Source organism: Eumetopias jubatus, unplaced genomic scaffold (genome assembly GCF_037043125.1).
Source record: "Eumetopias jubatus isolate StellerSeaLion01/CBP00866 unplaced genomic scaffold, mEumJub1_p1.0 scaffold_8, whole genome shotgun sequence".
Taxonomy (NCBI): Eukaryota; Metazoa; Chordata; class Mammalia; order Carnivora; family Otariidae; genus Eumetopias; species Eumetopias jubatus.
Genome location: NW_028274814.1, coordinates 40,109,044 through 40,123,139, shown reverse-complemented (window position 1 = coordinate 40,123,139; position 14,096 = coordinate 40,109,044). Strand labels below are relative to the sequence as shown.

At 44.5% G+C, this 14,096-nt stretch overlaps 1 protein-coding gene across 1 annotated transcript in view; it reads right to left on the bottom strand.

The window, feature by feature from the left end:
- Positions 1-10,203, bottom strand: part of NINJ2 (ninjurin 2) — a 35,127-nt gene extending 24,924 nt beyond the window's left edge. Inside the window, exon 1 of the mRNA XM_028120963.1 lies at positions 9,828-10,203. Within this exon, the coding sequence (XP_027976764.1) occupies positions 9,828-9,923 (96 nt within the window). The 5' untranslated portion in view covers positions 9,924-10,203. The remainder of the gene's footprint in view (positions 1-9,827) is intronic.
- Positions 10,204-14,096: the final 3,893 nt, after the last annotated feature.

Below are 14,096 nucleotides of genomic sequence, written 5' to 3'. Positions count from 1 at the left end.
ATAAGGGACTTTCTGCTATCACCAATAGGATTTTCTTTGTAATTCTGGGCTCTTGTGGAGGTGGGAGGTCCCCTCCAGAGACAACTTAAATCTCTCACATGTAAACGCATCTCACAAACATCTGCAGATGAGGCTTGGGTAGAGAACTGAGCTTGTTCATGGATGCAGAGACAGCTGCTGACATACAGAATCTAGGCACTGAATTGTGTGTGAGCCCATAGACATTTGTTCGCTGTGTGTGTAGCTATGTACAGATAGTACTTTGCCAATGACCTGTTTCTAGAATGCCCAGGGATGATTCTAGACTTGGCTACATCGCAGGTGCTTTCACTCACATTCCCCTGGGCATCCAGAGGGTGAGTGCCAGAACCTAGGTTTACAACCGCATTCTGGTGCCCCCTTCCTGCTTTTCCTCTCCAGGGAGAGGGGACCCACAGTGGATTCTGGAGAGAGGCTGGGGTGGCTGCCTCAGCTTGCCCGTGATAACCAGACTGGGCTGTGCCAAGGGTGTGAATGGTGTAGACCTGGGGCCACCTTCAAAGAAGGAGCTCACTCATGACTCAGCCTGGGCTTGTAAGAAATGAAGAGAAAGGGAGGCAGATGATTAAAAAATGGTCATCAGTTGAACCTAAGTATCTAATTGGAGTCATTCGAGGTACTTCTAATGTACACCAAACTTAATAGCAATGATCTCTGGACAATAGAATTAAGGGAAATTTAAAATCCTTTTTAATATATATTTCTACAATGTTTGATTTTTTTGACAAGACTGTACTTGTTTTATAAGCAGAAAAAGAGAAATATTAAAGTAAATAGATAAAACACAAATTTAAAAAGTCGTTCCTGTGTAGTTAATTTGTCAGTGGGTCTCAAAAACCTTAAAAATGTGCTTCCCGTTAGAGGTAAAATGGAACTACTTTAAGAATACTCACTGTGGTACCATTTAAAACAGTGAGAACAGGACATAACTGACAATAGGGGGTTGGTTAAAGAATTATGGTATAATCATACTATGGGATATTAGTATTTTAAATGCTAATTACTTTAAATGTTATTATATGAGAATTATGATGACAGATACTTAGAGTAGAACACAAACCAGTAACTAAATGTGTGTACTTCATGACCCTACTACATAAATCAAAAGACTGGGAGACTCTTAAGAGCCCAGAAGTCCACTGACAGATGAATGGACAAAGATGTGATATATATATATATACACACACACACACACAATGGAATACTACTCAGCCATCAGAAAATGAAATCTTGCCATTTGCAACAACGTGGAAGGAACTAGAGGGTATTATGCTAAGCGAAATTAGTCAGTGAGAGAAAGACAAATACCATACGATTACTCATATGTGGAATTTAAGAAACAAAACAGGTGAACATAGGGGAAGGGAAAGAAAAATAAAATAAGATGAAAATTGAGAGGGAGGCAAACCATAAGAGACACTGAATTCTAGGAAGCACACTGAGGGTTGCTGGAGGGGAGGGAGGTGGGGGATGGGCATTAAGGAGGGCACTTGATGTAATGAGCACTGGGTGTTATATGCAACTGATGAATCACTAAATTCTACCTCTGAAACTGAAAAAAAGGTTCTAAATTCTGAATTTGCTTCATTTAAAAAAATTTTTTTTAATTTTTATCGATTTTATTTATTTATTAGAGAGAGACTAGGAGCAGGGGCAGAGGCAGAGGGAGAAGCAGACTCCCTGCCGAGCAGGGAGCCTGACTTGGACTCGATCCCAGGACCCTGGGATCAGGACCAGGGCCGAAGGCAGACGCCTAACTGACTGAGCCACCCAGGCGCTCCTGATTGCTTCGTTTTAAGAATAAGAAGATATTGATATATCTTATATTGCTGTACCTTTGTAGTGAAGTAATTACTACATTGGAACCACTATTAAAATTATAAGCTTTTAAAAAAAAAGACTGAGAGTTAAAATGAAAATGTTAACTGTGGTTATTTCTGAGGGGTCGGATTATTGGCTTATTTTGATTTTGGGTTGTCTTTCTGAAATTTTCAAAGATTCTATAATAAGCGTATTACATTGTAATCATGTTGTACAATAAGTCTTTTAATATTAAAAAATTCTATTTATTGAGAGATGAGAATAACAAAGCTAAATCCTAGAACTTTAGGGGGGCTCGTAGCCCACAAGAATAGGTGTGTCCTAGACACAATGGCAAGTCACGCACTGAGAGGAAGAAGCTGTGTTAAGCTTCTTGCCATCGCTAACCCTCACAACATTCCTCAAGGTGAGGATTATTATCCCCATTTACAGATGAATAAATGGGCTCAGAGAGGTGAAGAGACACATCAAGACCTCACAGCATGTTCTAGCTTTGCTGGCGTTTGGACCCAACACTCGGCAGTAGGGTTGGGCACTAGGAACCCCAGCACCCCCAGAGTGTGGAAAAGTGCCCCCCCCAGGGGGGTGGCTGGCCTGCTGCCTCTCCTCCTCAGAGAGGTCAGGCTTGCAGCCCAGCATGCCTGAGTGGGGGCTCACATTCCTCCCTAAGATGTCCCCCACTGGTGACACTTTTCACACGGCGGGTCTCTGAACACAGGACACCTCCAATGCCAAGGTTTACACCCTTGAGGCAGTGGCCCCCCTCCTTCGGCCAGACTAGCAGAGCCCTGATGTTCAGCAGCCCTCCCCTGCCTGGCTTCTGAGTCTCAAGGAATGTGCCCCGAAGCAAATTGACACTGGGATTCACATCCACTCCTTTCCTGCCCCAACCTCCTGAGCAACTGGGGGGGTCTTGGCTGCCACCAAGCTTCAACACCTCAGGTCTGACTTTCTCCAAGTGAGTCTTGGAAGGTCCTTTGAACTGGGTCCTCTGAGAGGCATGAAATGGCGGTGGCCAAAGTTAGAGACAGGGGCAGAGACACGGTTTGAAATGAGTTCAATCGGGGGAGGGGTGGGGGGCAGAACTGTTGTTAAACTTCTTTTCTTTTGTTCCCCATTTCCGTTAGTGTTGTTCTAATATTTATGTAATTTAAAAAACCCCACCCTGAGTTCTCCAAGAGAAAAAAAGATTTGTAGACATTTCCCTGAATCCCTCAATAGTTAACCACCACCAATTCCTCTGTCCTTTGAGATTCAGGACAGACTGGTTTAGGGCCACATATTCAGCTCTCTCCTCTCTGTAATTCGTCTGCCATTTATTGCATTTGCAGAACCTGCCAGAGCAGCCAGCACATGGTGAATGCTCTATAAATATTTGTTGAATAAATGAACAAACTGGGTTTGCATCCTCATTCAGAACACATTCTTTTTTTTTTTTTTTAAGATTTTATTTATTTGACAGAGAGAGACACAGCGAGAGAGGGAACACAAGCAGGGGGAGTGGGAGAGGGAGAAGCAGGTTTCCCGCCGAGCAGGGAGAGCCCGATGCGGGGCTCAATCCCAGGACCCTGGGATCATGACCTGAGTCGAAGGCAGCCACTTAACGACTGAGTCACCCAGGCGCCCCCCAGAACACATTCTGAGGCTTGCAAGTAGGGAGGTGCTTTTTGTATTATTTGCTGTTAATAAAAGGAGATATATTTTTATTTTTTATTATTTATTTTTAAGATTGTATTTATTTATTTATTTGACAATGAGAGAGAGAGAGCACAAGCAGGGGGAGCAACAGGCAGAGGGAGAAGCAGGCTCCCCGCCGAGCAGGGAGCCCGACATGGGGCTCAATTCCAGGACCCTGAGATCATGACCCAAGCCAAAGGCAGACGCTTAACCAACTGAGCCACCCAGGTGCCCCAGGGCATATCTTTTTAAAAAGCAAAGAAATTATTTTCTATGGAATAAGAGTGTCAAGTTAGGCACAGTTTATTAATTTGTCCGACTCAATATCGGTACATCCCCTAATGAAGCCAACAACAATCCCTTAAGGCACCATCAGATTGAGAGGAAATGTGTCACCTCAGATTTGATCTAATGTGTTGATAAATTGAGAGCACTGTGCATAAGATAAGCTGGAGACTTCCACCTCCAAGAGTGATGATGCTGGAGACTTGCAGTTAGACATGCTGGGTTGATTCTAGAAATCCCACTGTGACAGCTTTATTGAAATGTAACTCACATACCATACAGTTCCCTATCCAAAGTGCAAAATTCAGTGGCTTTTAGTGTATTCACGGCGTTGTGCGGCCATCACCACAATCGATTTCAGAACATTTTTATCACCCTGAAAAAAACTCCATACCCATCTCCTCCCCATCCCCTGGACTCCATCTTAGGCAACCACTGATCTCTTTTCTCTCTGTGTAATTCCCCTATTCTGGACATTTTATGTAAATGGAAGCATTTGTGACTTTGGGACGTTCGCTAAGCATAATGTTTTCAAAATTCATTCATGTTGTAGTGTGTATCGGTACTTCACTTCTTTTTATCATTAAATAAAATTTCATTGTATGGATATACCACATTTTATGTAGCCATCTTCAGCTGATGACCATTTGAGTTGTTTCCACTTTTTGACTATCGTAAATAATGTTGCTTTGAACATTCATTCATTGTGTGAACATATACACCTAACAGTGGGGTTGCTGGGTCCTATTGTCTATGTTTATCTTTTTGAGGAACTGCAAAACTGATTTCCAAAGCGGCTACACCATTTTACATTCCGATGAGTACAATGTGAGGTTCCAATTTCTCCACATCCTTAAGAGCATTTGTTATTATCTATCTTTGTGATAATAGCCTCCTAGTGAGTATCAAGTGGTATCTCACTGTAGTTTTGAATTTGTCTTTCTCTGATGGCTAATGATGTTGAACATCTTTTCATGTAGTTTATTGGTCATTGGTGTATCTTCTTTGGAAAAATGTTATTTGGATCCTTTGCCCATTTAAAAATTGGGTTATTTGCCTTTTTATTATAGATTGTAAAAGTTCTTTATCTATTCTGAATACAAGTCCCTTATCAGATATATGATTTGAAAATATTTTCTCTTGTGAAGGTTCTCTTCTCGCTTTCTTGATGGTGTCATTTGGAACACAAAAGTTTTTAATTTTCATGAGTCCAATTTATTTTTTCCTTTGTTACTTGTGCTTTTGGTATTACACCTAAGAAAGCTTTCCCTCATGAAGATTTACTCTTATATTTCCTTCTAGAGTTTTAAATTTTTAGCTCCTACATTTAGGTCTATGATCCATTTTGAGTTAATTTTTGTGTGTGGTGTGAGGTAAGGGTTCAGTTTCATTCTTTTGCGTGTGGATCTCCAGCTGTCTTGGCACCACCTACTGAAATGACTGTTCTTTCCCCCACTGAGTTGTCTTGGCATTCTTATCAAAGATCAAACAAATCTGAAGGTTTATTTATGGACTCTCAAGTCTATTTCATCCATTTGTAGGTCTGTCTTTATGCCAGTATCACACTTGATTACTTGATTACCATAGATTTGCAGTAAGTTTAAAAATTGGGCTATGTAAGTCCTCCAAACTTGTTCTTTTTCAAGATTGTTTTGGCTATTCTGGGTCCCTTGAAATTCCATATTTTTAGGATCAACTCTGCAAAGAAGTCAGCAGGACTTTTTTTTTTTTCTTTTAAGTAGGCTCCACACCCAATGTGGAGCCCAATGCAGGGCTTGAACTCACAACCCTGAGATCAAGACCTGAGCTGAGATCAAGAGTCTGATGTTTATCCAACTGAGCCACACAGGTGCCCTGAGAAGCCAGTGAAAGGCATTTTTAAAAAAGATTTTATTTATTTATTTGAGAGAGAGAAAGTGAACAAGTGAGAGCATGAGTAGGGGTGTAGGGGTTGGGGAGAGGGAGGAGCAGACTCCTCACTGAGCAAGAAGCCCAATTTGGGACTTGATCCTAGGACCCTGGGATCATGACCTGAGCCAAAGGCAGATGCTTAACCAACTGAGCCACCCAGGCACCCTTGAAAGGGATTTTTTAAAGTATAAATTGCAAGGACAAAGAGAATGGGAGAAGAAAGTAGAGTAAGGAGGGGTAAATGATTTGACCAAGCAGTAGAAGCTGTGGTCCGATGCCTGCAGAAAGGAACCAATAATGGGACATGAGAAGTTCAGGAAGACACTGGGTTTGGAAACATAGGGTACCAAGGAATGTGGAGTGAAGTGCAGAGTTGAGATGGGGGATGAGCTAAAAGTCTATTTGCAGAGAAGTCCAACACTCCAGATATCCCCACACATCCCCTCAAGGCCTGCTTCGCTTCAAGGCAAGAGATTAGAGATCTGCTCTATTCTAGAGCAGTGCACGTAAATTGTGGTTCATGAACTGGTTTAGGCCCGCAAACTTTGTTAGTGGCCCTAATAAGATAAGCACATAAAGTAAGAATAAGTGTTTAGAATTTTTATAGAAATTTGAAATTGCCTCAACATTCAAGTGAGTTCTCAGTGGATTCTTCTTGCTCAACAGGATATAGACCAGTTTGGATGTTTGAACTCCTATTGGAAGTCATGTGTGATAGGAGATATGAACTAGCCATGTGCGTTAGAACTGCATGTGGGTCCCTGACAGATCGGAAATTTAAAAACTGGTCCTTTACCACAGACAGCTTGAGAAGCATGCTCTAGAGGCTGACAGACTCCATTGTATGTATAGTTAGGAGAGGGTTGCGGCTTCTGGTTAAAAAGCTCCATTTTCAGCAATAGGCTATCCAGCCTTCCTCCCACCCTCATTCAAGAAAATTGGCTGGTAGGCTTATATCCTCCCCCAACACCTCTCCCCAGACACGAGTCTAGAAGATTCCTATCAGGAAAGACTTAATGTCCCAGAGAGACTTTTAAATGCTGACATTTAGAAGTCCCTTCAGGTAAAAAGCTGCTTGACACCCCATCTCAATATCTCTACAGTAAAGCTCTTCTTTTTTTTTTTAATTTAATTTAATTTTATTATGTTATGTTAGTCACCATACTACAGTAAAGCTCTTCAATGGATAAGCTATACCCATGCACCTAAAGCTTAAAATAAACTTGTAAAAGTTTCCTTTTGTTTTTCAAATAGGCTTTATACTAATATGGTTCAGAATTCAAAAGATTCAAAAGGGTACAATGAAGAGTCTTCTGTCAGTTACTTCTTCGTTTCCTTCTGGTAAACTGTTTAGTGCCTTTAATATAAATAGAAAGTCTACGTGAAAGACAGAAAACAAGTTAAAGGAATAAGAAGTGCAGAGAAAAGAATGTAGAGAGAAGAAAGTTCAAGAAAAGGAAAAGAATCATGCCCTGGAGAGAGAAGAGAAGCTGTTACACCCGTGAAAGAACAGTGGCCTATTAGAAAAAGGAATATTCAACGAACAACAAAAGAAAACTCTGAGAATTTAGAAATATAAATATTTAAAATTCAACTAGAAAAGTTAGAAAAAGTAGTTTATAAAATCTTCCAGAGAGTAAAACAGAGAGATAAAGGGATGGGAAATTAGATACAGAAACAAGGAAGATCAAAGGATCAGGTCAGAAGATCCAACATCCTGATAACAGGAGCTCCAGATGGACTGAACAGAAAAAAAAAGAGAGAGGAAGAAATAATTAAAGAAATAATCGAAGGAATTTTTTTTTTCCACAACAGAAGGATATAAGTTTCCAGGTCAAAAGGACCCATCAAATGCCCAGTATAATGAATGAGGAAGGAACCATCCCAAGGCACAGCATTGTGAACTTCCAGAACACTGGAGGTCAGAGAGAAGAATCTAAAAACTTTCAGAAGTGAGATAGAAAGGACAGAGGTATGACATGGTATTGGATATTACAACAGCCACTCTGGAAGCTGGAATTCTATACATGGGGAAACTATCAATCCAGTGTAAAGACATTTTCAGTTATGTTAGTAAGTAACATTTTACTTTCTTTGCTCTCTTTCCCAGGAAGTTACTGGAAGATATGCACCACCAAACCAAGGCAGTAAATCAAGGAAGCAGAAGACATAGGATCCACAAGACTGTGGGTAAAGTTGCCTTGGCTCTAACCAGGATGGAGGGGATAGGAAAGAAGGAAGGGATGGAGGGAGACTGAAGCAATGAAGTGCGTGCAAGGATACCTTTGCTACTCAAGGAGTTAGAACCAACAGCATCAATATCACATGGGAGCTTGTTAGAAATGCAGAATCTCAGGCCATCTCCCAGACCTACTCAACAGAATCACATTATAACAAGATTCTCTCTGCACATTAAAGTCTGAGAAGCACTGTCCTAATATACCTACTTCACAAGGTTGAGTACTGGGCCTATTGGAGGTAATATGTAGAATTATGGTAATATTCTACTGGGCATAGTAGAGGTAATATGTAGAATACCTGACCATGTAGTAGGTACTCTGTAAGGTATTGAATATGAAGAAGAAGAAGGAGGAGGAGGAGGAGGAGGAGGAGGAGGGGGAGGAGAGGAAGAAGAAGAAGAAGAAGAAGAAGAAGGAACTAGAAACACTCAGGAGTGACAGTCTCAGTCCCTGCGTCCACGGTAAATGGTGGTTCTGAACCAAATTACAAAAACAGGCACACAACAGAAAAGGCAAAAGTACGTTTCTACCAGGAAACAATTTTCAGCTCTCTTCAGGGAACCTGTCAGGTTAGTCAGTCCAGGTGTCAACAAGGGAAACCAGTAAGAAAAAACCAAAAGAAAAAATCGAGTGTGGCAATTGGCTGGGAGTGAGTGACAGACACCCATCATCTGGGTGACATTTGGCAGGGGAAATGCTGAGCTAACGTTGCCTTTCTCAGCAGGGCAAGCGTTCTGCCCCAGCACTCAGGAAGTAGGTCAGGAGGAAATATCCTAAGTGAGCAGCACTGAATTGCTTTTTCAGGCAGAAATCTGTGGCTCGTAGGACTGGGGGAGGATGGGGAATGGGAATGACAGGAGGTTGGGGGGCCCACTGCGGGGGTAAGGGTAGGAAATTGCATCCCATTCTTGGCAGGAGCAAGACTGCCTCTCATATAGTTTTCCTGGCTCCAGTCCTTTGGCATTCAGCCACCTTCTCTGTGCTCGGGGAGGGGGGGGTTCCAGTGACTTTCTAATGCTGAGCAAATCTCAATGAAGCCTGGGATTGGAGAGATTTGAAGGGAAGGAGATGTGCTTGCAGAAAATCCGTGTCCTAACTCAGCCATCAGTGTGCTGTGGATAGAGCGTGATGACCCCAGATCCACACCTCCCCAAGAGTTCTTACTGATCATTGCTTCCTAATTGCCCACCAACTGAATGGCACCGAACTCAATCCTTGAGAGTCCTTACCGCAGAAGCACCCTCAGCCCTCAAAGAAATTACACAGTAGGGTGTCCAGTCCTTTAAAACATCTACAGGAATCTTATCCTATTCAGAAATAACAAACTCCACCATCATCAAATGGCTGTCTTTGTGAAGGCTGAATGTAGGCACCGCCTTTGCAGCCACCATCTCAGTGACAAAAGCCTAACATTTCTCATGAAAAGCAGCGATAATGCACTTACTATGTGCCAGACAGTTTTCTAAGCACCTACGCATTTTAATTCATTTGATCCTCAACACAACCTTGCGAGCTTAAATACAATGTCAGCCCCCATTGTACAGATGAGAAAGCTGAGGCAGAAAGAGAGTAAATGAGGTCACATAGTAAATGGCAGAATTGGGATTCAAACCAAAGGCCGTCCCGCTCCAGGGCCCCTGTTCTTTAACCATGCGTCGTACTTAGACCAACCATGGGCGCAGGTGTCTGCAACAGCTCTCCTGCAAACTGAACCCACCACCCCCTTAAACAAGCGATCTGATTTTAGCCAGATAACTCAGAGCAACACAGCGAGGGGCAAGAGCAGAGGTGTCAGAGGTCAAAGATCTGTATTCTACTCCTGGCACTGCCATTCCAAAAAGGAAGAACACTTACGTTGATTGAATGCTCAACACAGGTCAGGTACTGGGTGCTTTCCATGTTTGATCTTCCCGTCGCTGTCCCTCCCTGGGTGTCGGTTTCCTTACACATCAGGTGGAACAGGTGACTTCAGTGATTGGGTCTAGACAATACTCACTGGAGATGTACTAGGTGCACAAAGCGCTATGCCAGGTGCTGAAGGGCACAGACAAATGAAGTAGAGACCTTAAACGGGCCAATTCCCTTTCATTTTAGAATTCCTTTGGAGTTGAGCAAGGCCATCATTACCCCCCCTTTTTTTTTAAATGGGGGAAATGATATTTGAACACTCAGTTCAGTTGTAGCCAAACAGAGTGTGACCGCAGGGCGACTCTTAGCTCGGGGCCCTCTCTGCTCCCGACCCTCCCACTTCATCCTGACATCACTGTGACTAAAAGCTACAAAGTCCTCTTTGAGTTCCTCACTTCCCCCAGTCATTTTGTACCTCCATTCTGCCTTCCCCATCCTGACAAGCGCAGACACATGCGCGCGCGCCCACACACACAAGGCTGGACCCCCGAAAGACGCAGGGTCAATGCTATCCAGTAGCTGACCATCAGCCCCCTCTGGCAGCCCTCCTTTCTTGTGCAGAGCCCAAAGCGCAGAGCTGAGAGGGTGAGTGCACAGTCAGCAAAGCCGCAGCTACCATATGCATCATGACTCATGAGCCCATCCGCTGACTCGGAACTGAAGCCTCTTGCCCCGTCAAGTAATTATGGTGCGCAGGAAGTCCTCAGCTAAAGATAAGGTCAGTCTGGTGGCTGAGAGGAAGGGGCTAGTGAGCGCAAGCTTCTGCTAAACACACCTTCCCCTGCCCCGGGCTCTCCTGCGGCAGCCAGCACAGCGCACTGCAAGCAGTAGGTGCCCAGTGCAGTGTTACTGGTGGATTAGCTGTTCTGAACTGCTCCGCCCAGCACAGCTGCAGGATGGGGTTGCTAGGCAGGAGCATAATATGTGGGTCTAGTGCCTAAAGGAAATGATTTCAACTCCCTCTTGTTTAGCACGGCTGAGCTATGACCAGGAGAACCGCAGCACTGAAGATGTGCTCTTTAAAGAACGCCGTGTTATACAATTCACTTCCGCAATCTGTCCCAAGAACTTCCGTTTCTATCCCCTAAGTTAGGATAGAGGAAGAGGCACATCATCTTCAAGCTTTCTCGAAGTGGCGCAAGAGTGCAAAGGGCTTTAGACATCTATTAGTCTAAACTCGTCCTGTTGCATCCTCCTCGCCATTCCCGTGTCCATGCTTCCATGCCTGCCATATCTCTTCCCGGGCAAGAACCTCCTCCCCAGGCCAGAGTCAGGAGGGACAAAAACTTCCGTGAACTTCCAGGAACCAAGGCCAGTGTTTGTTGTAGGAGGTCATCCCCCAATATATATTTCACCTTCTTACGGAGTGGTAGGATTTTTGACCAGGCACATGAACACCTAGCTAAAGCCAACCTTCCCCAATCTCTCTTGCAGTTATGTCCACGTGATCAAGTTCTAGCTAATAGGAATCTTCGAGAGGGGCATCAGGGTGGTTCAGTTGGCTAAGCGTCTGACTCTTGATTTCAGCTCAGGTCATGATCTTTCAGGGTCATGAGATGGAGCCCCGAGTTGGGCTCTGTGCTCAGCCAGGAGTTTGCTTGAGATTCTCTCTCCCTCTCCCTCTGCCCTCTACCCAATAAATAAATAAGTAAATAAATAAATAAAGTCTTAAAAAAATAAGTTAGCGGGAACAATCATGAACTTAAAAGGAAGGACAATCCAGTTGGACTGGACATTACAGTGAGCCATCCTCAACAGTGTGCATAAGACGAATATCCTAAGAGTATATTAAGTTACTAAGAGTATAGTAACAAGTTAGAAGGAGCCTGGGTTTCTAACATTGGGGAGCCACCATATTATCCCTGCAGTGTTTGCATTCAGACTGTTACCCACAGGAGAGAAATAAACTTCCATCTTGTCTAAGCCCTTATTATCTCGGGTCTTGACGGAGCTGCCAAACTTGTGTCCTTACTAAAACAACACCCTTCGGGATACAAGGGCAGTCACAACCTCCCCTTCTCTGAGATTCCCCCACTCTACTCACCCAGGAGCAGCCTAGTGAGTTCTATTTATGAAAGCTTATCATGGTGATCTATGAATGCCTGGCTCATCTGGTTGTTGGCTGAGTGGACCAGGCATAGGCATCCCATCCAAGCAGGGCCAATCAGATTCTGTCTCCCGTAAAATTGCAAATGAGATTCACTATTGCTGTCCAACCACTGATGATGACATGAACTAAGACACACAAGGACAAGCAGAAATGAAAGGCCAGTCATCCTTGGAAAGGCAGAGTGAAAGAAGCTGCCTAGGTTGGGGTACTGGCTTCCTAGTTTCTGGTTCCAGGCCTTTGTATGGCCTCCCTGATCATTTTCCCCATGGTTCCTAGGAAAGACTCTGACATCTTATAATAAATTCTCCCTTTTGGTCTTAGATACTTTAGGTTCATTTCTGTTACCTCTAACCAAAAGTGTCTAAGTGTCTTTGGATCCTTGTAAAGACCTGTGTATCCTTGCAAGCCAGGGAGCCCACGCCTTTGCGGCCCACTCCATGACATACTGGATCCTTTAATCATTATAATAAATGGGTCTGAGGTGAAATAAATGGATGGATAGATCAATTGCCTGGTTAATAGGTTAGCAGGTCAATCCATGGACTTTCCAAGGGACGCTAAGCAGGCCTCGTGGAATCACCGAATTAGGAGTGAAAGGGGCCAAAAGCATCAAGCAAAGTGTGGCTATGGAAGTTTAGTGGCAGGGCCTGGACTGGAACCCTGCCTGGCCCTGGACCCCCCAGGCTTATTCCACCTCCCCTGCCATCAGGCTGATTGATTTGGGGGGTGCTCTGACACACCAGAAATAGCTCCCGCATGCTGATGAGCAAACTCCCTAAGACAGCTGTGTCCGAACTGCCCTTTCTGTGGCTCCTAAGGAAAAATGCAAAATGATCCTCTTCTCTTTTTTCTGGGTCATTCTTTCTAATTCTAAATCTCACTGTGGATTTTAAAGAATAAACATCTTCTCATCCATGGAAGGAGTAACGAGCGTACCCCTACCGCGTACCCAGGGCTTGTGCACGGCACGTTATTGCTATTCCGTTTAAACCCTATAAGAAGCCATTTTCCAGGAGACGGAAGTGAAGTTGAGAAGGAATAAGCAACTTGCCCAAGACACACAGCTGGTAGGAATGGTACTAGGGAAGGAATCCTGGCTGGGCTGGCTCGAAACCCCGTGTCTTTGACACGATGTCACACTGCCTCCTGAAGTTCCATCTTTAGCAGTCCTTTCGGCCTTTACTTTCCAGCTTTCTCCATGGGCACCTGCTCAGCAGGGCTTGATTTAGGTCAGTGGGTGTGGGGCTGTGAGCCCCAGGCCTAGTGGGGGAGGGGCGGCGTGCCGGGTGAGACCTGTGGGGCCATGGGAGGCTCAGCAGATGGCACTCCTCTCACAGGGTGGCCTCTCTTTCCCCCTCTGGGGCCTGTCCTCCCTCACTGCTGGCCTCCGTCTGTTTCCCACTTGCCTCAGGCTTGTGTTTCCCTTCTCCATCCCTAGGCAGTCTTTAGTGCCTGGGCACTGAGGCGACCCCAGCCTCCCCTCTTACCCTCCACAAAGGGAGGTCTTGGGTACTCCTGTGTGCTCCCTTCTGCAGAGAATTCATCTAGGCAGCTCATTCTTTTTCTCCTCAGAGAAGGAAAAAAGGCCTCACACCTTCGGGCTCAGCCTGCCTGCCTTTCAAGCTGTGTTTGCACCCAGAGCTGAGTCTCTAGCTCAGGTTCCCAGAGGTCTGAGGGCAGGACTATGTCTTCACATGCCAGGTGGCATGCGTTGTCAGCATTGTCAGCACCCTCTAGAAAACAAACAGCTGTCGTGCAAAGACAAGGAAGCTGCCAGGCCTGGGGAGGCTGCGGATGACGTCCGTAAGCCTGAGGTGTCGACCTCCGCCATCTAGCACACAAACTCAGGTCCCTGACAGCGCCTAGAGGCCCTGCCGGAACTCCAGAAAGATTCCGCACTTCCACGGTCTCTCTGAGGAATCGAGGGTGAATTCAACATGTGAATGTGTACAAGGGTACGTGCAGGGAAACCTCTGGTTTGTTGGGGATTGTAGGAACAATAATCTATAGTTATCTCTCACTTCCAGTAAATGAGTGATTCTCAGAGGAAAAGTGCAGGCCCCACTAGGAAGTTTCATCAAATCTCGGGGACCAGAGTAATCAAT